Raw genomic sequence first — 26,003 nt, 5'->3', positions numbered from 1 at the left:
GTCTAATTTATCAACATGTCGGTTCTCTGAACCATTCATCTACAAACTTGTGTGATATGTCACTCTGCATCTTTTTAAGTCTATTTTTATTTGGGATTGTGTATATAGGATACATATATTTTATACAAAGGTCTTGATGGCAAACAGATTTTATGGGCTTATAAAAAAGTACATAGTGTGCGTGTGTGTTGTTAACCCATTAAAATTCCAGAAAACAAAAATCTTGACACATTTCCACATTCCTGGAGTATATCCTGAATCAAATGAAATATCATAAGATTTCTTGGTATATAGTGTTAAAGATAAAAGCACTCAAAACAATAAGAGAAAACAATTATCATATTTCGTGGCTTATAAGACTTGTTTTAGTTTCAATGGTTCAGCATCGGAACTAACTGGGAGAGCTACAGCCCACCCCACACCCAAACTTATAGTTCCCATCACTGACCTTCAGTTTATAGGATGCAGGGTGGTTTTTGGAGATAATTTATTGAAAAAAAATGTGCCTAATAAGCTGTGAAATACAGTATTTGATTTAAACACTTGAATTTTGTTTTTACTAAACTATCATAACATGGCATAAATAAATACGAAAAAAAATACTGCTGTGTGCATTTATGCTGATGCTGGAGATGAGTGACTTTTTCTGCCAACTTTGACATTCCATAATTAATTAGCTTTTTTTTTTTTTTTAACAAGTCGGCCATCTCCTACCGAGGCAGGGTGACCCACCCAAAAAGAAAATACTTTCATCATCATTCAACACTTTCACCTCACTCATACATAATCACTGTTTTTGCAGAGGTGCTCAGAATACAACAGTTTAGAAGCATATACATATGAAGATACACAACATATCCCTCCAAACTGCCAATATCCCAAACCCCTCCTTTAAAGTGCAGGCAACATTGTACTTCCCATTTCCAGGACTCAAGTCTGACTATATAAAAATAACCAGTTTCCCTGAATCCCTTCACTAAATATTACCCTGCTCACACTCCAACAGCTCATCAGGTCCCAAATACCATTCGTCTCCACTTTATCAGATTTAATTTTTTTGTTTTATTCTTAGAAAAATAAACTCTTTAAAATGGTATTAAAAAATATTTCATTATTTTCCCAAATTTCGTTACACACACAGCATCATTCATTTCTGGGATCTCCCACAGTTTAAGGAATGACATGGAAAACACAAATTTTATTCTGACTTCAAATTTCACATTTTTTTTTATTTAGGTTGAAAAGCAAATATATGTGGAGACAAAAAACGTTATCAGTGGAGGCAAAGAAGGGAATGTATGAAAGTATAGTGGTACCAACACTCTTATATGGGTGTGAAGCTTGGGTTGTAAATGCTGCAGCGAGCAGGCGGTTGGAGGTAGCGGAGATGTCCTGTCTAAGGGCAATGTGTGGTGTAAATATTATGCAGACAATTCAAAGTGTGGAAATTAGGAGAAGGTGTGGAGTTAATAACAGTGTTAGTCAGAGGGCTGAAGAAGGGTTGTTGAGGTGGTTTGGTCATTTAGACAGAATGCATCAAAGTAGAATGACATGGAGAGCATATAAATCTGTAGGGGAAGGAAGGCGGGGTAGGGGTCGTCCTCAAAAAGGTTGGAGGGAGGGGGTAAAGGAGGTTTTGTGAGCAAGGGGCTTGGACTTCCAGCAAGCATGCATGAGCATGTTAGATAGAAGTATGTAAATGGAGACGAATGGTTTTTTGGACCTGACGAGCTGTTGGAGTGTGAGCAGGGTAATATTTAGTGAAAAGATTCAGGGAAACCGGTTATTTTTACATAGCCGGACTTGAGTTCTGGAAATGGGAAGTACAATGCCTGCACTCTAAAGGAGGGGTTCGGGATATTGGCAGTTTGGAGGGACGTGTAATAGGACGGTATATATATATAATTGTGGCCCTGATATTATATTCTATATGGTTTATTTTATATTATTTCAGGTCACTTTTTATATTGTATCTTTACATATGCTTCTAAACTGTTGTGTTCTGAGCATCTCTGCAAAAACAGTGATTATGTATGAGTGAGGTGAAAGTGTTGAATGATGATGAAAGCATTTTTGTTTTGGGGATTTTCTTTCTTTTTGGGTCACCCTGCCTAGGTGGGAGACGGCCGACTTGTTGAAAATAAAAAATAAAAATAAAAGCAAATGAGGAAAAAATATAAAAATTCACTCATAATCCATATACAATATTAAACTAGAAAAAAAGAGCCACATTACTTATTTTACCAAAAAAGTATTAGCCAACCAGATGGGCACTATGAATAATACCAAAAATAGATGAGTAAGACACATGTGCAGCAGTCTGGTATCTTTACTGATGAGACTTTTGCCATCTTAGCAGGCTTCTTCAGTTAAAATACAGAAGAAACATCAGAAGTAGTGTATATGTAGATATGAGGTGGTCACTCCCTGAGCCTTGATGTATGCTCAGCTCCAATCTACAGTAAACTTTCCTATCTTAAGATGGAGAGAAAAAAGCAGCCTAAGCCAGTATCTCCTCTTAGACATTTCAGAGACCTTCATGCATTGAAGACATAAATCAGAAGATTTCTTAGTAATTAGTGGCTTACTGTTGGCCACTATAAATAGCCCTCTCTTACCGCTATGGAAATCATATTCCTAAGACACTTTCGTGCAGAGGAGCAGGACAATTTTGAGAGTTACACTACAGCAAGCTGTATAACAAATTTTGAATACATGATGCATACAGCACCCATCAATTACCTGAAGATCAGCCAGCATGCGAGGAACTCCCCTGTGATGGCGCGATGTAACTGTATCCTGAAGCATCATGACAGCCTCTCTTGGCGTGTCATCACAGGAAATAACAGACAGGTGCCGCAGTTTATTAAACATGGTCAATGATCCTCCAATACATCCATACACCTGAGGAAGCACATAACACTCCAGAAACTGTATTCATAGAAAATAAAAAATAGGCTAATTAAATAACTGTTACAATAATCCAAATACTCTAAAATTTAACCCTTTCAGGGTTTCTGACGTACTAGTACGGCTTACACACCAGGGTTATTGACGTACTAGTACACCTAAATTCTAGCGCCTTCAAATCTAGCAAGAGAAAGCTGGTAGGCCTACATATGAAAGAATGGGTCTATGTGGTCAGTGTGTGCAGTATAAAAAAAATCCTGAAGCACACAATGCATAATGAGAAAAAAAAACTTTGACCGTGTTTTTGGTTTAAAACAGCGACTTTGCACTGTATTTTCGTATGATATTTATGGTTGTATTCTAGTTTTCCTGGTCACATTTTATAGAATGGAAGACGTATTACAGAAATTGAGATGATTTTGATTGGTTTCACAATGAAAAGTACCTTGAAATTTAGCTCAAGGTAGCAGAAATGTTCGATTTTTGCCAAAGTTCAAAAGTAAACAAATCGTGCCACGCATCCAATACACATCAACTGGTGAGTCTAATATTCTTTCACAAGTGTGCTGATATTATTTATACTATTTCTATGCTAATGCAGTAACCTGCATAACAGTAAATCTTCTATATTTTGTGAGAATAAGAATTCAAAGTGGAAAGCAAAAGAAATGTAAGAGGGGCCTGGGGACGTGACTAATGATCAGAGAAAAATGTTATTTTAGTGCCAGGAATGTCTGTCTTGTTTATTCTGGATCCTATTTGGAAATTGGCATCTTTTGAAATTTGTGTGAAATTGGCAAAATTGCTAATTTCTGACCACTTTATTGGATAGTTGAAATTGGTAAATGGGTGGTTTCTTGTACTCATTCAATAGAAAAAATGGAGTTCTAGCGAAATAGCTATGACTTTTGTCGATTAGTACATTGGAACTGGCCGAAAATAGGGCTTAAGGTGGGTGAAATCGCTGATGCGTAAACATTGTCGAGACCGATAACTTTGTGAGAGCATAATTCCCTAAGTTTTTCCATCAAATTTCATACTTTTGGTGTCATTATGATCGGGAAAAGATTCTCTATCTTTTCATAAGAAAAAATTATTTTTTGGTTTTTTTCCGAAAAATTTTCAACACTGAGAACAAGTTTAGGAGAGGGCCTCTCAACCCTGAAAGGGTTAAATAACAGAGCCCTATACAAAAGGTTTTGGATACAATGGACAAAATATCTGAAAGTCTGCTGTGCGTAGGTGTCTGGTAGTGTCATCGATGCAGCAGAGTAAGTCTGCTGCATCAGACAAATGTTCAATAAAGGAGCTGTCTTTTTTTTTCATTGCTCACTGCCTGCCTTGTTTGTTACTGTCTGTGTGCACTCTTAACCTTCATTCATCATTCGCTGTCAAATTTTTCCCTTAATACATAACATTTGAAAATAAAATATAACTAAGATTCTATTCAAAAATATGCTCACTGAAATTCCCATGCCTAATTCTCTTTCTCTTAGCCAAGTTTTTCTTATGAATGTTAATACATGTATAAGCCGGTTTACAGCAATGTTTAAAGATACTGTTTAAAATCAAGCTGAATGCCCATTTTTAGTTCATTTGTTGCATGAAACTCAAAATGAACAATAAAGAATGAAAAGGCACAATACCTTGATAGGAAAGGCACAATACCTTGATAGGAAAGGCACAATACCTTGATAGGAAAGGCACAATACCTTGATAGGAAAGGCACAATACCTTGATAGGAAAGGCACAATACCTTGATAGGAAAGGCACAATACCTTGATAGGAAAGGCACAATACCTTGATAGGAAAGGCACAATACCTTGATAGGAAAGGCACAATACCTTGATAGGAAAGGCACAATACCTTGATAGGAAAGGCACAATACCTTGATAGGAAAGGCACAATACCTTGATAGGAAAGGCACAATACCTTGATAGGAAAGGCACAATACCTTGATAGGAAAGGCACAATACCTTGATAGGAAAGGCACAATACCTTGATAGGAAAGGCACAATACCTTGATAGGAAAGGCACAATACCTTGATAGGAAAGGCACAATACCTTGATAGGAAAGGCACAATACCTTGATAGGAAAGGCACAATACCTTGATAGGAAAGGCACAATACCTTGATAGGAAAGGCACAATACCTTGATAGGAAAGGCACAATACCTTGATAGGAAAGGCACAATACCTTGATAGGAAAGGCACAATACCTTGATAGGAAAGGCACAATACCTTGATAGGAAAGGCACAATACCTTGATAGGAACAATACACAAATAACCCACATGTAGGAGAGAGAAGCTCATAACAATGTTTCATTCTGACTTGGAACATTAGCCCTTCTGGGGCGGGTTCCATTGTTCTACACCATGAGCTCGGTTCACTCAGATAAACTGTGAGCAGTAAATTTGGGCATAGATATGAGAAAATGGGTTTATGCAGTAAGTGTGCACCATATAAAAAAAATCCTGCAGCACACAGTACATAATGGGAAAAAAACTTGGACCGTGTTTTAGGTTTAAAACAGCAACTTTGCCGCATTTTTCGTGTGGTTTTTATGGTTGTATTCTCAGTTTCTTGGTCTCATTTGATAGAAAGGAAGATATATTACATAAATAGACATAACTGTGTTTGGTTTCAGGACTGAAAGTAGATTGAAATTGAGCTCATAATGGAAATGTTTGATTTTTGCTGATATTCCAGAGTACACAAATTACAATATCACTCATCCAATACTTATCCAATTGGTCGGTCTAATATGCATCCATGAATGTAATGATGCTATTTATACAATTATTACAATAATGCAGTATTCTGCATAACAGTAAATCTTCTATTTTCTGTGTGAATAAAGATTCAAAATGGAAGGCAATTGTAATATAGGAGAGGCCTGAGGACATGAGTAATGAACAGAGGAAATGTTGTTTTATTGCCAGGAATGTTACATTGTTTATTCTGGACCCTATTTTGAAATTGGCACTTTTGGAATTTTAGTTGAAATTGGCTAAATTATCTATTTCTGAACACTTTATTGGGTAGTTGAAACAGGTAAATGGGCAGTTTCTCGTATTCAGTCTAAAAAATAGAAGGAATACTAGTGAAACAGCTATGAGTTTGGTTAACTGGAACAATAGAATTAGCCAAAAACAGGGCTCAAAGTGGGAGAAATCACAGGTGCAAAAATATCGCCAAGACCACTAACTTTGCAAGAGCATAATTCTGTTAAGTTTTCCATCAAATTTTGTACTTTTGGTTTCATTATCTTCAGAAGAAGATATTGGCAGTTTGGAGGCTGACTTTTAAACTGTCATATCTGAACACCTCTGCAAAGACAGTGATTATGTATGAGTGAGGTGAAAGTGTTGAATGATGATGAAAGTATTTTTGTTTTAGGGATTTTCTTTTTCGGTCACCCTGCCTGGGCGGGAGACGACTAACATGTTAAAAAATATTATTATTTTATTATTATCACACTGGCCGATTCCCACCAAGGCAGGGTGGCTTGAAAAAGAAAAACTTTCACCATCATTCACTCCATCACTGTCTTGCCAGAAGGGTGCTTTACACTACAGTTTTTAAACTGCAACATTAACACCCCTCCTTCAGAGTGCAGGCACTGTACTTCCCATCTCCAGGACTCAAGTCCGGCCTGCCGGTTTCCCTGAACCCCTTCATAAATGTTACTTTGCCCACACTCCAACAGCACGTCAAGTATTAAAAACCATTTGTCTCCATTCACTCCTATCAAACACGCTCACGCATGCCTGCTGGAAGTCCAAGCCCCTCGCACACAAAACCTCCTTTACCCCCTCCCTCCAACCTTTCCTAGGCCAACCCCTACCTCGCCTTCCTTCCTCAGCCCTCTGGACAACAGTTTTGGTAATCCTGCACCTCCTCCTAACTTCCAAACTACGAATTCTCTGCATTATATTCACACCACACATTGCCCTCAGACATGACATCTCCACTGCCTCCAGCCTTCTCCTCGCTGCAACATTCATCACCCATGCTTCACACCCATATAAGAGCGTTGGTAAAACTATACTCTCATACAGTCCCCTCTTTGCCTCCAAGGACAAAGTTCTTTGTCTCCACAGACTCCTAAGTGCACCACTCACCCTTTTCCCCTCATCAATTCTATGATTCACCTCATCTTTCATAGACCCATCTGCTGACACGTCCACTCCCAAATATCTGAATACATTCACCTCCTCCATACTCTCTCCCTCCAATCTGATATCCAATCTTTCATCACCTAATCTTTTTATCCTCATTACCTTACTCTTTCCTGTATTCACTTTTAATTTTCTTCTTTTGCACACCCTATCAAATTCATCCACCAATCTCTGCAGCTTCTCTTCAGAATCTCCCAAGAGCACAGTGTCATCAGCAAAGAGCAACTGTGACAACTCCCACTTTATGTGTGATTCTTTTTCTTTTAACTCCACGCCTCTTGCCAAGACCCTCGCATTTACTTCTCTTACAACCCCATCTATAAATATATTAAACAACCACGGTGACATCACACATCCTTGTCTAAGGCCTACTTTTACTGGGAAATAATTTCCCTCTTTCCTACATACTCTAACTTGAGCCTCACTATCCTCGTAAAAACTCTTCACTGCTTTCAGTAACCTACCTCCTACACCATACACCTGCAACATCTGCCACATTGCCCCCCTATCCACCCTGTCATATGCCTTTTCCAAATCCATAAATGCCACAAAGACCTCTTTAGCCTTATCTAAATACTGTTCACTTATATGTTTCACTGTAAACACCTGGTCCGCACACCCCCTACCTTTCCTAAAGCCTCCTTGTTCATCTGCTATCCTATTCTCCGTCTTACTCTTAATTCTTTCAATAATAATTCTACCATACACTTTACCAGGTATACTCAACAGACTTATCCCCCTATAATTTTTGCACTCTCTTTTGTCCCCTTTGCCTTTATACAAAGGAACTATGCATGCTCTCTGCCAATCCCTAGGTCAGGGGTTCCGAGCCTGAGAGCAAGTTTCAGAACAGGGGTTCCAACCCTGAGAGCAAGTTTGAGATCAGGGGTTCCGAGCCTGAGAGCAAGTTTCAGATCAGGGGTTCCAACCCTGAGAGCAAGTTTGAGATCAGGGGTTCCGACCCTGAGAGCAAGTTTGAGATCAGGGGTTCCGGCCCTGTAAGGATTAACAAGACACACGTGTAACTTGTTAATGGTTCAAATCAGGCTGAAACATCGTCATTAGTTTCTTTCTCCTATGTACAGGCTCTATAAAATGAACACTAATTAAAGTAAAAATAAAGGTTAATGCAAGAACAGGACAAGATACAGCGCTGGAAACACTGTTGTGGAAGTGCACACAAATCATCTCGACTTACCACATATGAAGGTGGAACAAACAATGTGTTGTGGAAGTAAAGTTCCTTGACATATTTGAATGTTGACAGGAAGCTCATCATGTCTTTTGCCAGAAAGTTGTTTAAAGAAGTAAGGCTGTCCACACCAGTGGAGAGAAATTCAATTTGTAGTGTTTTAACTGCAGGTAGCATGGCCTTCTGAAATCAAACAAGGTTATAACAATTTTCACAACTATACAAAAAAGAAATTATGTTTAAATTAATAATAAAGCTATTGAGCAGAGAAGAGATTAATCCCAAAAAATGAATGAGGATTTTTTAAGCACTTTTCCTTTGAGAGCAAATTTAATAAAATTGTGTCTTGAGACAGCCAAAAGTAAAATCAGGAAAAAGAAAAGGGGAGCATACTTGGATGAAAAAAAATTTGAATTTTAAGTACAGGCTTACAATGGCATTATGTTCCAATGAAGCCATCGTCAGCTGAAAATATCATAGGTTAAATATGAATACAGCCTCTCCTCACTTAACGACAGAGTTCTGTTCCCAAGACCACGTCGGTAAACAAATTTGTCACTAAGCAAGGAGCATACTATAATGATAGTGGGTTTGTATCAACCATCTCTGATACTGTTTTAATGTCACCTTTGTACCATTTATAACATTTTTAGTATATTTTTAAATGTTTATACAGTAGTGTACTGTATATTGTAATAACAGAATAGAGGAAATCAGCTCTAATATACATTATTTAGGTATGCACAATGGTCAGAGCCCATCGTAAGTCCAAGTCGTTGGTAAACGAGTACGTCGCTAAGTACTCTATATGATATGACAAATAAGTAAATAAATACATACTGTCCCTGGATAAGTAAATAAACAAATAATTACTGTAACTAACTATATACCAATATTGAAAAGTCAATAAATGACTTCTTTCCATGCTGCAGCAATGTTCCTGATGGCGTTAAGGATGTTAAAATGCATCGCTAGTGCACTATCATAAAGCTGAAGTATCATAAGTTGAACCATCATAAATCAAGGACCACAATACCTAAAATCTATACTAGGCCTAGAATTAAGTAATATGTAAGTTTTAGAATTAGTTTGGCAGAAATGATCTACATAATAAATGCTTTTCTTCTGAACATCTAATTTTATCAAACTAACTGTCAAAATAGGTAAATAAATAAACCATAAACCCAACCAATATGACTTCTATGTATGTTTCTAAGAAATAAAGATTCTCATTTTGGGTTTTTTTTTTGACAAACAGTTACTGTACACACAATCATTTTAAACTGCTAATGCAAAATCAATACACTAATGTAACTATCTTAAAATATGCACTTGCAACATATAAAGTATGGCCGAAATGTTCTGCATAACTATAGGCTTTCTGAATACACAATTAAATGTCACCTATCTGTGTATAAATATTGTATCGCTAAAATATTACTACTATTGTTAAACTGACATCATATGCCAAAACTTTCCCAGATATTTTAGTGAAGAGTCACATATATTTGATAACAGTGAAGTGGCACAAATATTTGATAACAGTTTGCTGCAATTTTATTGAAAAAGAAATGACAGTCCATAAAAAGTAATAAAAGAGATGATTGTAAAGGCTTTATTAAAGATAAAATGCAACAGGAGTTCAAAAATAATCCACACTTAGGAGAGGAAACGTATGACGACTATTTATTCTGTCCTAGATGACTGTCAAGTCACAAGTGTGTGACTTATGACTCAACAATGGTTCAGGATGGACCAAAATATCATCACATGTTTTCCCTACAAAATACAGATTATCTGTGAATTGTTTCAGCCATGGTACTGTGGCTTTTTACCCTTCATGCAACAGTAGTAATACTGACCCTGGTCTCTCCTTCAATGGGAACATTAAATTTAACAATTGCCTGAGGAGTGAGCTTGAGGGTCAAGTGTTCTAAACTGCTCATCTCTGCCAGTAGTACTGTCAGCTCTAGGTTTGTTAACTTGGAGACATCCACGGTCAGATTCTTCACTTGCTTCACTGGTATGATCTGTGAAGTAACACAGAATCAAATTAAACAAAGTGAAATAATAACTGTTCCAAGGTATCACAACCAAACTTTTGTCTGATTACATAATAAATGTACATGTATGTACATTTCTGTTAAATCTTAAAATGTAATTTGTGTATTTTCTTTATGAATATTAATAGATACTTTCATAATCATTATTTATTTTCTTGGCCATTATTTATTGGGGCATCTTTCACCAAGGTAGGGCGACCCAAAAAACACTTTCACCATCATTCACTCCATCACTGTCTTGCCAGAGGCATGCAGACACTACAGTTCAGATGACACTGAAAATATCCCTATCCCTCCGTCTGAGTGCAGGCATTGTACCTCTCACTTCCAGGACTCAAGTCTGGCTAACCAGTTTCCCTTGATACGCAGTATTATTTTCAGTGCCATTATTGTTATTTTTTTAACCTACCACCATCTCCCACCGAGGCAGGGTGACCTAAAAAAGGAAAATGAAAAGTTTTTCTTTTTACATTTAATCACCTATACAGGAGGGATCACTAGCCACTTGCTCCCAACATTTTATTCACCTCTTATTACATGCATAGCTTACAGAGGAAGGATTGCCCATGGAGATGTAAATACAAACACAGTAAGTACTGTAATTACACAACACTGTGCTATACCATCTTTGCCTAAACCTGCTACCATCTGCAAGGAAATATTCATGATGAAACAATTTCTCTTACATAACTGCACTTACTTCACACAAGAGAGCCAAATCTGGTTGAATATTTTCAGCATTGTTGATAGTTAGATGGGACAGCTTTGGGCAGGCTTGCATCACCCGCTTTAATTCCTCCATGTCTAGGTTCTTCTCATAGTTCACAGTCAAGCTTGTGACATTCAATTTCCGTTCATCATTGCAATCAATGCCATTTGATTTCTAAGGATATGGTAAAATACAAGTAATAGTTATCCACTGCAATTCAGGCAGAATAAAATTAAATACACATTAAAATGGAATAACTCATTGAAATAAATGTTCGAGATAAATTAAGTTACAAGGAGATAAGAAAATAAGTAATCAATCTTGTTACAGCAGATATGGAGGTAAGAAATTTAAGAATAAAGATTGTTATGTATAACACTATGTCAGTGATAAAAAAACAAGGGAAAGAGGATATAAATAAGAATGGAGATAAGGCAGTCAACACACAACTACTGTACCCTCTGTTTGGCTTCCCGATCAAGGAGGTAGAGGACAGCACCATAAGTGTCCCACGACTGCAGGGTTTCCACAATCTTAAGACTGGGTTGTATGGCCAGAGCAGCAGCACCCAGAGACAGACGCATGGCATTAGTCTGGACAGGGCACTGCAGCATGTTGGTCCTTAGCACCTCTAGGTGAGGTAGAGACAAATGCCATCCATCTATTTCCTGAAGAAACAAAAATGACTGTAAATTGTCATATCTGTGTACCTCTGGCAAGACAGTGCGACAGTGTAAATGATGGTGAAAGTGCTTCTTTTTTGGGTCTCCCTGCCTTGGTGGGAGACGGCTGGTATGCTAAAAAAAAAAAAAAGGTTTAATTATAAATAAAAGAATATCTAAGATATCACATGGGTGTTGCGGTGTGGAGTGTCATTTGAAATGTGATGTTAGAGCATTTCTGGAAAGACAACTATTAACCCCTTGACTGTTTCGATCGAACTGTATATGTAAGTCTTATGAGCCACTATGTTTGACGTAAATATACTCAAATTCTAGCGGCTTCAAATCAAGCAAGAGAAAGCTGGTAGGCCTACATGTGAGAGAATGGGTCTGTGTGGTCAGTGTGCACCATATAAAAAAAATCCTGCAGCACGCAGTGCATAATGAGGAAAAAACTCCGACCGTTTTTTTTTAATTAAAATGCCGACTTTGTGGTCTATTTTCGTATAGTATTTATGGTTGTATTCTCGTTTTCTTGGTCTCATTTGATAGAATGGAAAACATATCATAGAAATAGAGGTGATTTTGATTGGTTTTACTATGAAAAGAACCTTGAAATGGAGCTCAAAATATGGGAAATGTTTGATTTTTGCAGATGTTCAAAAGTAAACAAATGATGTCATTTTCCAATAAATGTCCAAGTAGCCATTCTAATATGCAGTCATGAATGGGTTGACATTATTTATACAATTATTACAAAATTGCAGTAGTCTGCATAACAGTAAATCTTCTATTTTTTGTTTGAATAAAAATTAAAAATAGAAAGCAAGAGTAATATCAGAGGGGCCTGGAGACGTGACTGATGAACAAAGAAAATGTTATTTTAGAGCCAGGAATGTCTGCATTGTTCATTCTGGGCTCTATTTTGAAATTGTCATATTTTTTAATTTTCGTGAAATTGGCCAAATTGCAAATTTCTGATCACGTTACTGGGTAGTTGAAATCGGTAAATGGGCAGTTTCTTGTACTTAATCGATAGAAAAAATGGAGTTCTAAAGAAATAGCTATGGTCGACTGGAACAATGGAATTAGCCGAAAATAGGGCTCAAAGTGGGTGAAATCACCGATTCGTAAATATCGCCGAGGTCGCTAACTTCGCGAGAGCGTAATTCCATCAGTTCTCCATCAAATTTCGTTCTTTTGGTGTCATTACAATTGGGAAAAGATTCTCTATCATTTCATAAGAAATTTTTTTTTTTTTTAAATTTTGCGACACCAGGAGACACCTCAGGACTTGGGGTTGCGACAGTCAAGGGGTTAAATAAATGATGGTGAATGTGTTTCTTCTCTTGGGATCACTCTACTGAACACTGCATTTTGGCATTTGGTATTTAAGCACCTTGTCTGAACTTCTATCCTAGTCTGAAGATTTTCCAACTGATCTTTTAGGTGGGAAGAACAGCATTGCTCAAGATGCCTTTTCATATTTGTTAAATCGGGAACGTCTTTTTCACATCGTTGGTTCCGCTTGCTTCGGGCAACACACAATTTAAGCTTTGTAAGGTCATCTAATTTCTGCTGAGTTTCTGCTCTTAATTTGTCAATTTTCCCAGACTGTTCAATGATGAGATTTAAGAGTCTTTGTAGTGACTGGTTTTCTTGTAAAAATTCCTGAAATTCCATTGTCAAGTTATGCAAGCATTTATGTTAAAAGATGAAGTTGAATATCTCTCTCACAGATCTCATAATTTTAACATTCCACACCTAACATTTTTAATAACATTTTATACAATTTTTTATTGCATTAAACACAGAATATGCAGGACCTGAATAACTAAAACAAAGATAAATTATAATATTTTTAATTACATTAAGTCCTCAACTTACAAACACATTGGGAACCTTCTGAACTGTGTATAATATTCATAATACAGGAAGTCTTCAACTTACGAACACAGGGACCTTCGTATTGCGTATAATAATGATTTAAAAATGACATTTAACACAATACAGAAGATTCTCAACACATTTGTAAGTTGAGGACTTACTGTACATTAAACATAAGAGTATACCTGAATAATTAAGACAAAGTATAAAAAACTATATAGTATGTATAAGTTCCTAAGATAAATTCGTACATGACAACACATCACAGTGGCAAACCCACAACCAAGAGCTCAACTTAAACTTAAATATGGTAAACCCTTGATTTAATGCACCCTAACTTAACAGACTTTTTAAATATGGGACAAAATCTACTGCATTCTTCAATTTCGAAATACTGTAATGGACTAAGTCTGGTGATTACAGTATTGTCCATTATTGCTACAACCATAGCAAATCTCATCTCTATACATCACAAACATCATTACCGGCCACCCACTCAACCCTATTAGTTCAGTAAATTAAGGGTTTACTGTAGTTAATAGTAATTAACTACAGTAAACCCTTGTAAGTATAGATTATTTCCAATATTATCATTAAGACTGATTTACCTGTGGCCTGTTTCAGAACTTTTCCTAATCTCATGAACCAGACCACAGCCAGGCATCTTTGTTCATTGCCTGATTAACTGTTGGCAGCAGCCCACTGCCCCACATATCCATCACAGCCTACCTAATTCTTACCTGTAACTGCCTATTTGAGTTTGTAGGGGTAGGCAAGCTCCAGCTCTTGGCCCCATCTCTCAATTTTTGACACCTGTACCATCATTGTGACTCTATAACCATTTTTCTCATCAGTGTTAATACCAGGGGGTAAGGGAGAGTGGGAAGATAGGAAAAGTAGGGGAGAGAGAGGGAATATGAGGAGTAGGGAAGGTAGAGGAGTAGGTGAGGTAGAGGGAAAGGCAAGATATATTATTATTATTATAATCAAGGGGGAAGCGCTAAACCCGGAGAATTATACAGCGCCTGTGGGGGGATGTGGAAGATATTCAGGCTTAATTCAGGGAACTGAAGCACAGATCCAATTCCTATATCAAGAGCCCCTCACCAATGTCAAGGAACCTCCCTTGAGGGAAAAAGGCAAGATAGAGGTAGGAGAATGGAAGGTAGGGGAAGTATGGAAGGTAGGGGAAATATGGAAGGTATGGGACGTAATGAAGGTAAAGGGAGTGTTACGGCCCCCTACCAAACTAGCGGTTAAATTGTTAACCTGCCGGCCGGCAGTACCATGGGTACGTCATCAAACCCAATGTGGGGACTGCTGAGCCAGCTTTAGAGGCAGTAAGTACCTGAACACCTCACGGTACGCATCTAAGCAGTAACTACCAGAACACCTTATGGTAGACATCTACTGGCAGTAGAGTATTCGTCTGACCGTCTTATTATATATATCTACTGGCGTTAGAGGAAGCGCTCACCGCAGCTCACTGAGTCTGTTGGCCTCAGTTACTTGACAGCCGCACTCAGTGAGCTTGCAGCATGGTGTTCTACAAACACTATTTATCAACTGGTCTTGAAGGCGGTAGATAGTACTCACCAGACCATCTTACGGTGTACTTCTACCGGCCTTGGAGAGTATTTACAGGACAGGTGATGTCTGCGGACTCACCGCCTATGCTGGTCAACTGTGGGCTGGAGTCATTGGATGCTGTTTTAGTGGGACATTACGTGAAGAAAAGGTTGGAGTTTGACACTGAACTGGGCTAGGACCGTAGTGTGACACTTAAGCAAGTATGATGGAGTGTAACACTGAGATATGCTATAGGACCGTAGTGGAACACTGAGATATGCTATAGGACCGTAGTGGAACACTGAGATATGCTATAGGACCGTAGTGGAACACTGAGAAGAAAAGGGTGTCGTGTGACACTAAAGAAGTTACGGTTGTAGTGTACATTGAATAGTGTCATGTGACTGGCCTCGAAAAAGACGCTGTGTGAGTGTGTCGCTGGGTGTCAAGGGTGACACAGTAGTGTATGACGCAGAGAAAAGGGTGTCGTGTGACACGGAGAGTAGGAGCGTCATTACGCAGAGAAAAGGGTGTCAAGAGACACAGTTTAGATGGAGCGTCATTACACGGATAAGTGTCGTGTGAGACACAGGGAGCGTCACAACTCGGATAAGTGTCGTGTGACACGGAGCGTCATTAGGGTGTCGTGAGACACGGAGTTGACTGTAATTTATTAGTGTACAAATGTTATTTATAATTTATTATTTTAGCATAGATATATATATAGTGACACAGTAGTGTCAAGAAGTTGTACCCTGTGTGTAGGGTTACGAATTATTATTTATTATTTTAGTTAGATGCTAATTATAATTTATTATTGTAACATGTATATATTATCAGATGTTTATTAGTTTAAATACCTCTAGACCAAAGATTGTTTTTTATATAATATTAAAGATTACTTTATTTTAATGTGTATATATGTATCCCGAACTTTTTATTACAAAATGAGTAAACTACCATCTTAAAAATACTTTTTTTGTAATAGGGAGTAAGGAAGGAAGGAAGGAAAGAAGGAAGGAAGGGGAAGTTTAGGAGGTAAAGTGGGAGAAGGGAGAGGAATAGATAAGGAGTGGGGGGATGGGAGAGGGATAGGTAAGGGAGTGGGTAGAGGAGGGGAGAGGAAGTAGGAGTGAGTGAAGGGAAGCCAGGGGAATAAGATCATGGAGGGGTAAATTATTATTAAACACTCCAGCTACTAACCATGGGCATCTTGATCACCATGTCCAACACTTTATCACTCCTCTTGCTGATGTTCCAGAGGGCATTACACATCACCTTATCTGACACTCCGCCAGCGAGTTCAATCACACGTAGGTTCCTGCAAGAAGACTTCATAAAGTGATTTATTTTCTAATGAGGAGCATCATTAAATTATCATGATTATAACTGCACACATAATACAAATCTCCAGGTACATAGGTTTTATTTTTTTATTTTTTTCTTGGCTGGCTGAAACTCTTGTTGCAGTGACATAAGTAAATAATGAATTCATATGATATTTGTTCTCTTGTATCATATTTTTTATTAACACATCGGCTGTTTCCCACCAAGGCAGGGTGGCCTGAAAAAGAAAAACTTTCATCATCATTCATTCCATCACTGTCTTGCCAGAGATGTGCTTACACTACAGTTATAAAACTGCAACATTAACACCCCTCCTTCAGAGTGCAGGCACTGTACTTCCCACCTCCAGGACTCAAGTCCGGCCTGCCAGTTTCCCTGAATCCCTTCATAAATGTTACCTTGTTTACACTCCAACAGCACGTCAAGTCCTAAAAACCATTTGTCTCCATTCGCTCCTAACACGTTCACGCACGCTTGCTGGAAGTCCAAGCCCCTCGCACACAAAACCTGCTCTATCTATTTCTATCTCCTCAATCTATGTCAATTTAGAAGCAAGAACTGGGGAAGTTGCCAGACAGCACGACCTCTGACTGGTATGCTCCTCAGCACACACCACTCTCCAGACTTGATATTAATCAGGTTCTCATCACCTGCCCTTCCAACTCGACTCGCTTTGTCTCCAAGCAAAACAGTCTACATAAAGGTTTCCATTTTGCCAGAGCGTCTTTTTTCATGCAAATTCGGTTCAGGGTTTACCTACTATATGTACAATAAACCCTTGCCTTTGTCCGAAATGCCCTGCATAACCATGGACCTTTTACATGTAATCAAATGTCAGCCATTTCTGAATAAACAATGTATCATATGGAAATAAAATTTGATTGTTACTTTGATATAAAAGTAATCTGAAATAACAAACTCCATTGTGAAAATTATACTTTTGTTTCATTTATTTTCAATGTTTACTGCAGTATATCTGTAAACTGTGGGGTCTTAAAAGCAAAACAATGATAGAACAAACTTACTCAAATTTGACACAACTTTGGAATGAGGAAACATCACTGTGAGGTAGATGAAGAACTTCCAGGTAGGGTGAGTGACTGGCCAAGAACTCAAACATGGGATCAGTTTGGCTGAGTTGCTTGAGGGCAAAACTTGGTTGAGCATTCTCAAATATTAATTTTATCAAGGTAACTGTCTTGTTATCATCAAATGGTAAGCATCCATCTGACACCCATACCTTCTCCATTCCCAACAACAGGGCCACAAGCAGGAGGGTACAGTTGTATTGCATACGACCTTCATTCACGCCGTCCACATACTCATCCCACTGAAATCAATATAACACACTGTAGCAATGATGCCTTGTTGTTCTTAATAGTAGTACACAGGAATGAAAAGTCTATACACTTAAAAATAAGGGACTTATCACTCCTAGAGCTGACAAATGTGTTAGTGTTTGTAAAAGAAGAGACTGTAATATTAGGAGAAAAATTGAAGCATTTATTGATGACAACCATAAAATATTTATTTAGCTCCTATGGAAGTATTCTCTGAAATTTTTTACTAATATCTGTAACTTCAAAAATCTAAAAAAGAAACTCTTGAAAGGTGAAGACTCTTTGATCAAACATCTTACCAAAAGATGACACCACTACTAAATTTATATTATTTTACTAACACCCATCGACTCAATGATTTTATAAGATTATTAAAGATTTCCATTGGTGCTACTGCTTATAAACTGCTTAAGACTTTTTGTGTGAATATCACATCTTACACAAGAAATATTTCATTATGGTGATATTTAAAAATTCAACTAAAGGTATAAGATATGGATGTAAAGTACTGTATCAGCCAAAAACAATTCAGTGCTGTACATATATAGCTAGTGTTTGAATTATGGTATTGAGTCTTTACTCTATTTTTGAGTGGAAAATATAAGATTGTCATATGCACATGGAGAGCAAAAAACTAATATATGGCAGTGCCATATATAAAAGAAAGGTTCTAGGGATATTGTACACAGTCAATGAAAATGTTCCATTAGTTTTTTTTTGTTTTCCATGTGTATATAACAATCTTATATTTTCCACTCAAACACAGAGTAAAGACTCAATACCATAATTCAAACACTAGCTATATACATATAAACATAGTATACATGTATAGTGATATAAAACAATCCAGTTTTACAGTATACAGCAAATTATGATTTACTGATATAGCATACTATATTTTTGTATATATACAGTGGAACCTCGGTGCTCAAACAGTTCCATACTCGAAGTATTTGAATTCTTTGTTTGGTAAACAAATTGCTCTGTAGTCGACCGTTTGATCGGTACTTGACCAAACAAACACGACCTGCCAGAACTTCGCTGTAAACTATTTCATGTTTCTTCACATTTTTTGGTGTTTATTATATTATTTGTATAAATAAGTCACCATGTGGCCTAAGAGGGTTAGTCATAACAGCCAACCAAAGAGAAAATTGGTTGGGAAAAATTCATTCTGTACTCGAACAGATCGGCACTCAAACAGCCTTCTGGAACCAGTTAAGTTCGAGTGCCAAGATTCCACTGTACTGTACTACAAGGCATTCTGCATTACTATACCCTGTATCTTTACAATTATTAATATAATCATTCTATACTGTGGATTAAAGTGAAGCCATCTGAACCATCCCCAGTGCCTCTATTAGCAGTCTTATATATATTTTATATCTATGCAAAAATTTATTTTTGTTCTTGTGTTTTAAGGCCTAATATTTTTTTTCACTGGGACATATCTCAATTTCTACAATGCATAGTATGGCTACAGAAAACATGATTCACTTTAGGTGTGTTTTATTTCAGAATTCAACCAGTTTGATAAGTGAAAACTCTATGTAAATGAAATCAGTTTACCTTTATACAGATTAGTTATGTAATACATACTATATTAAAATTATTATCCAAGTGAAACAATAAAATAAGAAGTTTAAATTGCAGCAGATAATTCATATTTTATTTAATTAAGAGGCATGTGAGTTTCCCTGTCTCCTAATATCATGCTTATATTTCCCCTATGGTAAGCCCAAAATGCCCTGCATAATTATTATTGCATTTGCTTTGTCTGCTTTCCTAAGGTGAATTCTAGGATCTTTCCTTAATTCATGGTATAACTTAACAAATCTTTGAGGACAACTGTGTAACCCCAATGGAAATATATCACTTTGCCTGACTATTTTTGGGGGTTATTCTAGGTAATTTACACTATGTATGATCATTGCATTTATGTATACCTGTGCCTAAATAAACTTACTACACAGCATAATGTAGCATTTTCCTCGAATGTTATCCGGGTAATTAAGGTAATTAAATTGCCAAAGCTATAAGATTGAACAGTAGTCTTGCTTAAAGTGATGTGTATAATATGGGACTCAACTTACTAAAATCTATATACTATACATACACTACAGAGTTGGCAGATAAAAGTTCTTAAACATACCTCATTATGATGGAGCCGTGCTTGATCTCGGATGGTGGCAAAAAACCACTTCTTCTCAATCTTCAACTTTGCTAAGTTGTTTTCAATTAATTTGATGAAATCTATTAAATGATTCTGAAAAAACAATTATACGATATACAGTACAGCACCCATCCATTTACAAAATCTAATCCTATTGTCACAATATTTAAACTTCAAGGAGTAAATGTATATGTCTGCATGCATGCATGCATGTACAGTGGTACCTTGCATTTTGTACAGCTCCCAACTCGAACAATTATGTAAGTGTATTTTTGTAAGTGCTATTGCAAGTGTATTTTTGGGGGTCTGAAATGGACTAATCTAGTTTACATTATTCCTTATGGGAAAAAAATTCATTTGGTATCGGCACTCGAACAGCCTTCTGGAATGAATTAAGTTCGTAACTCAAGATACCACTGTATGTATGTATTATATAAAAACTGAAAAACAAGTTATGTAGCTTATCTTAATATTCTGAGACATACTTGACAAAGACCACTGATATATTACAGTCCTAATGCCTCATCCATTCTTTAAAAGAATTCTGACATTACTTGACTGACTGACTTATGCACACACTGTACAACACTGTAATGACATTCAACTCCATTGGAATAAAAAAAATACAGCAATAGTCATAACTAAGGACTTACGCAAAAGAATTTATTGTCCTTGACGTACCGCTTGACCATCATTGTGGTGTACAGAGAGAGGACCTCCAGGGTATTAAATGTCATAAGTTCTTGTCTACTACTGTAAATAAATGAGTACAAAAATCATTTTAGTAAACATAATTAGTACAGATGTATATTAAGTCCTATTTATTTTAGTGTAACTTCTAATATAAACCAGATGCCTCAACTGTCTCACCAAGTTCACTTCCCTGATGCAGGTTTCCACAAAATTTCCTCTAAACGTTTCAATTACTTCCGAGTAGTATTAGATTTTCAAAGGCACATTTGATGAAACAAAAGCACAGTAGAAAAAAAATGAAACGTCTAAGTGAAAAGAGCAAAAATTAAGGCAAAACAAGACAGGGATATGTTTGCCATACTAAAGCTCTTGCTTCAAGCAAAGATTGCAATTTTGGCTTATAAATTCTTTGTTGCAAAAAAATGTGCTGCTATAATTTTATAAAAATTACCAGAAGTATCAACGAGGTCTGGTCACAGACCAGGCCATGGATGGCCATTGACCCCTGAAATCCCCTCCAGATACACTCCTCCAGGTATATCAGAATTAATAAACAATACTTCATTGAATTTAGGTGCAGCACTACTACATATAAGCTGAACTATGATAGAATGGGAAAGATTAAGCTAAATTATTTGAAGTTAACTTTAAAAATATCAAATGAGGATGGAAAAAAGACATCTCTTCATTTCCAACTAATCAAAATTGTCTGCTTTAGAATTTATATACAGTTTCTATAAGAAATTTATCAACATACAACTAAAGCCAAGTAATGAATGCATTCAATATTAGTCTTACTGAATACAAAATTATATTTCTTCTGACCTACAATTCCCATTTTTTTTTCAACTGGCCATGCTTGGTTAGTATAAGCACAGTTTAAAGGAAAGAAAATATTACCAGGTCAGATACTACCTGTAGGAAATTAAATTTAAGTGTATACTGTACTTAAGTTTAAATTTATAAGACTTTACCTCTCATCTTACATTTTCACGAGGCAAAGAAAAAGTCAGCAATCCTGCCAGAGTGGAAAATGGGTAAGAGGCTTCTTTTTCACACTCATATGACAGGAGAGTATTACCTTCCTGGCTGGACGATGTCTTTCATTGTGTGGGAACAGCATTTCCACAGTGATCATCGTGGGAAAACTATAAACCCACTGATCATAAAGCTCCTGAGGAATGGAAGTTTTATTAAAGGAAGGTGAGGATAGCACTAATCCCTTGGATTACAGGACCAGCATCATGGCACCACCCTGAACAATCCACACAGCGGGAGCTTCCGGTTTGGATTTTCACAGGTAGGCTAGTCTTGATGTTTCTGCATGTTTGATTATTACTTTTTTATTTATGAATGTTAATAAGCTTTGACTGTAGTTTTCTTGAATCTTTAGAGCAATACAACATCAATTTATTGAATTTACTGAACAGGCCAGATTAGCAATGGTACCTAGTGGCTCAGTTAGCAACACTCTTGCCTCATACACTGGACACTGAGTGTCCATGGTTCTACCCCTGGCAAGGTGAAAATGTTGGGCATGTTTCCTTTCACCTGCTGTCCCTGTTCACCTAGCAAGCAAGTAGGTTCTTGGGTGTTAGTTGACTGGTGTGGGTCTCATCCTGGGAGACAAGACTGAAAGACCCCAATGGAAATAAGACAGACCGTCCTCAATGATGCACCGACTTTCTTGGGTTATCCTGGGTGGCTAACCCTCTGGGGTTAAAAACCCAAACACATTCTTATCTTAGTGAAGTTTGACTCCACATCCTCTCAGGTGAGAGCAGAGTATGCTATCCACTGTGCTATATGAAACCATAATGGACTGCATGACTACAAGTTATTTTTATTTGTTTTCAGCTCATGTGTGGTTAAACACAATATACATTTTAATAATACAATATGAGAGCTAAGCAGAGCTAATTCAACCTAACCTAACCTAACCTAGAGTAAGTTTATTTAGGCACAGGTACACATAATTTACCAAGTGCAAATTACTCACCAGGATAACCCAAAAAAGTCAAGTCACTTATTTACACTGGTTTCTACCTGACATGTCATATTAAGAACCTTTAACAGTTTTTGTTACCTGGCTGCCAGGCACATGGACACTCTTGTTACTTAATGAATGCAAGATATTACGAGGACACCAATGGAAATAAGTCATGTTGTCTGGCTTTTTTTTGGGTTATCCTAAGTAATTTACACTACGTATGATAATTGTACTTATTTGTACATATACCTAAATAAACTTCCTTACACATGCAGTGGATGAGTATGTCTATGTTATTACAAGCAAACGAACAGATTAGCGATAGTTAAGTTAGACAGTAGAAGAGCATTACACTTCAGTATTCATCAAGATTCTCCTTAACTACATATAAAATATCCTGGTAGTAAGAGTTAACTTTGGTTTAGAAAGACACGTAAGCGAACACTATAGCATATTTATTAGAAAACGTTTCGGTCCTGGGACCTTGATCAAGGTCCCAGGACCGAAACGTTTTCTAATAAATATGTTATAGTGTTTGCTTACGTGTCTTTCTAAACCAACTTGTCGGTATTTATTACCAAGGTTTATACCAAGAGTTAACTTTAAACTGAAAGACTTGTACACCCCAAAGCCAAAAGAGTGTGATTTATTTGCAATTAAGTTTTTATTCAAGTACACATGAATACAGCAACATAAATTATCATACATAGCAGCATGTGTGCGTAGATTATCTAGGATAGCTCAAAAAAGTCAGAGTAAATAAGTACGTAGCTAAGTTTATTCCAGCACAGGTACACAGTTACACAGCATACATAAGGGGGATTACCAACAGACCCCTGGCAGTCTTCAAGCTGGCACTGGACAAGCACCTAAAGTCGGTTCCTGACCAGCCGGGCTGTGGCTCGTACACTGGTTTGCGTGCAGCCAGCAGCAACAGCCTGGTTGATCAGGCTCTGATCCACCAGGAGGCCTGGTCACAGACCGGGCCGCGGGGGCGTTGACCCCCGGAACTCTCTCCAGGTAAACAGTAACGTATGTGTAAATTACACATCAGGATAACTTCAAAAAAAAGTCAAACGAAGTGACCTGGTTCCATTGGGGTCTTTGTAGCTAAGTTTCTATTCAGGTAAAATTTACAAATCAAAATCTACACAAATGTCTTATACAATAGTAATGTGTGTAAAGTGACTCAGGATAAGCCAAAGCAAACAAATCACTTAAATTAAACCAGAAATGCAATCCAATGTTTCTGGAAAATCAAGGAGCTACTTAGAAACCTGGAAAATCAAGGAGCTACTTAAAAACCTGGAAAATCAAGGAGCTAGTTAGAAACCTGGAAAATCAAGGAGCTACTTAGAAACCTGGAAAATCAAGGAGCTACTTAGAAACCTGGAAAATCAAGGATCTATTTAGAAACCTGGAAAATCAAGGATCTACTTAGAAACCTGGAAAATCAAGGAGCTACTTAGAAACCTGGAAAATCAAGGATCTACTTAGAAACCTGGAAAATCAAGGAGCTACTTAGAAACCTGGAAAATCAAGGAGCTACTTAGAAACCTGGAAAATCAAGGAGCTACTTAGAAACCTGGAAAATCAAGGAGCTACTTAGAAACCTAGAATATTAATATAGAAACCTTGAAAATTAAAGAGCTACTTAGAAACGTGAAAACTCTGGTTAAAAAAAAACTGGTGCAGGTAAGATACTGGTAGTAGTTTAATACCTTTTAATACGTTCTTCTGACACATGTTTGAGTCGTTCTTCATTCCAAGTAATAACCAGCTGCTGTAGTTTAGCACCAAACCTGTAATCATCATCGTCTAACTTCATCCTTTTGTCTTTCATTGTTGGTACAGCTGGGTGAGACACCAGCTGGGAGGCCACCTGTTTAGACACAACACAAGACACCATCACCTACCCCATCACCATCACTATGCTAGATGACCTCCTGGTGACCTCCTGGTAGTTACGTCAGGTCAGGACACAGGACAAGTGTCTCCTGACTCGGGTCTTAGGTGATAACCCGTCGTTGGAGCTTTTGGTTATCTAACCGAGGCCTTCCGCTGGCTTACCCCTCCACCCTTTTACAAATTATGGTTAATTATAACCCTTTAGTTATTTCTTGACCTGCTGGTGACCTGGTGACCTGAATATGTCTTACCAGTGTTACCACATCAACCACACTCTTGTGAAACCTGTGAGTTTCCCTGTCTTCTAATATCATGTTTATTTTTCCACTATAATCTATCTTGTCCATAATTATTATCACATTGTGCCCCTCAAGGAAGGTTCCTTGATGTTGGTGAGGGGCTCTTGATTTAGGGAATTTGATCTGTGCTCCAGTTCCCCGAATTAAGCCTGAATGCCTCCCCCCCCCCTCCCCAGGCGCTGTATAATCCTCCGGGTTTAGCGCTTCCCCCTTGATTATAATTTTATTTATTTATTTATTTAGTAATTTTAGCATACATACAGAGGTACAAAAAATACAGGTAAGAGCAGCATGCCAAAGCCACTTATATGCATAGCATTACGGGCTGGCTTAAAATTAACTTAAGATTAACTAAGCAATGATGAAATCAGTGATAAAACATTATTGTAAACAGATAACTATAAAGCACAAATGAGTATTACAAAGACAGGTCATATGGTTGCTTGCATTGTTGTACATACAGTAGAATGGAGTATTCTGTTAGGTAGTGTATTTAAAAAAATAATAAAGTTAGATTGGGTCCTAGGTTTAACATTTATGTGATATAATTGTGAGTAACATATAGGATATACAATTTATATGGTTCAGTTATTCAGTATTTATTTGGTTTTGGGTGAGTAAGTGAACTTTGAGAAGAGACTTGAATTTATAAACAGGTAGTGTTTCTTTTATATTTACAGGTAATGAATTCCAGATTTTAGGGCCTTTAATGTGCGTAATAATAATATCACATTTTGCTTAATTCGTGGTATAACTTAACAAATCTTTGAGGATAATTGTGTTGCAGAGATCTGGGCAACATAATTGTCATCAAATATTTAAGTTATATCGTGAATTAAGTAAAGCTCCTGGACTTGATCTTATGAAAGTAAATGTGATAATAATTATAGTTAAGGTAGATTATGGGGGAGAAATAACGTATTAGAAAACTGGACAAATGACGTGCCTCTTAAATTAGTAAGTTTTAAACTTTTTATTCATAACAGGTAAGTAATTTAACTATAGGAAAAGTAGTTACAATAAAAGGAGAACATTATTAATATGATCAAAAAGAAGCGCTAAACAGCAAGGGCTATACA

General features: G+C 37.1%; 1 protein-coding gene across 4 annotated transcripts in view; it reads right to left on the bottom strand.

Moving 5' to 3' along the window:
- The window catches only part of LOC128684911 (uncharacterized), a 31,390-nt gene extending 6,472 nt beyond the window's left edge, over nucleotides 1-24,918 (bottom strand). Inside the window, exons 1-11 of one of the 4 annotated variants that reach the window (XM_053771262.2) lie at nucleotides 24,439-24,567; nucleotides 21,809-21,901; nucleotides 20,688-20,787; nucleotides 20,014-20,127; nucleotides 17,547-17,851; nucleotides 16,378-16,495; nucleotides 11,515-11,724; nucleotides 11,048-11,230; nucleotides 10,147-10,314; nucleotides 8,291-8,467; nucleotides 2,743-2,904 (exon numbers count right to left, since the gene is read on the bottom strand). In XM_053771262.2, the coding sequence (XP_053627237.1) occupies nucleotides 2,743-2,904; nucleotides 8,291-8,467; nucleotides 10,147-10,314; nucleotides 11,048-11,230; nucleotides 11,515-11,724; nucleotides 16,378-16,495; nucleotides 17,547-17,851; nucleotides 20,014-20,127; nucleotides 20,688-20,787; nucleotides 21,809-21,834 (1,563 nt within the window). In that variant the 5' untranslated portion in view covers nucleotides 21,835-21,901; nucleotides 24,439-24,567. Of the gene's footprint in view, nucleotides 1-2,742; nucleotides 2,905-8,290; nucleotides 8,468-10,146; nucleotides 10,315-11,047; nucleotides 11,231-11,514; nucleotides 11,725-16,377; nucleotides 16,496-17,546; nucleotides 17,852-20,013; nucleotides 20,128-20,687; nucleotides 20,788-21,808; nucleotides 21,902-24,438 lie in introns of all 4 variants that reach the window. The other 3 variants (XM_053771261.2, XM_053771263.2, XM_053771260.2) reach the window with 3 other exon arrangements.
- Nucleotides 24,919-26,003: the final 1,085 nt, after the last annotated feature.

The sequence above is a fragment of the Cherax quadricarinatus genome, chromosome 5 (genome assembly GCF_038502225.1).
Source record: "Cherax quadricarinatus isolate ZL_2023a chromosome 5, ASM3850222v1, whole genome shotgun sequence".
NCBI classification, from domain to species: Eukaryota; Metazoa; Arthropoda; class Malacostraca; order Decapoda; family Parastacidae; genus Cherax; species Cherax quadricarinatus.
The sequence above is the reverse complement of the archived record's forward strand: the minus strand, read 5'-3'. Positions and strand labels throughout refer to the sequence as shown.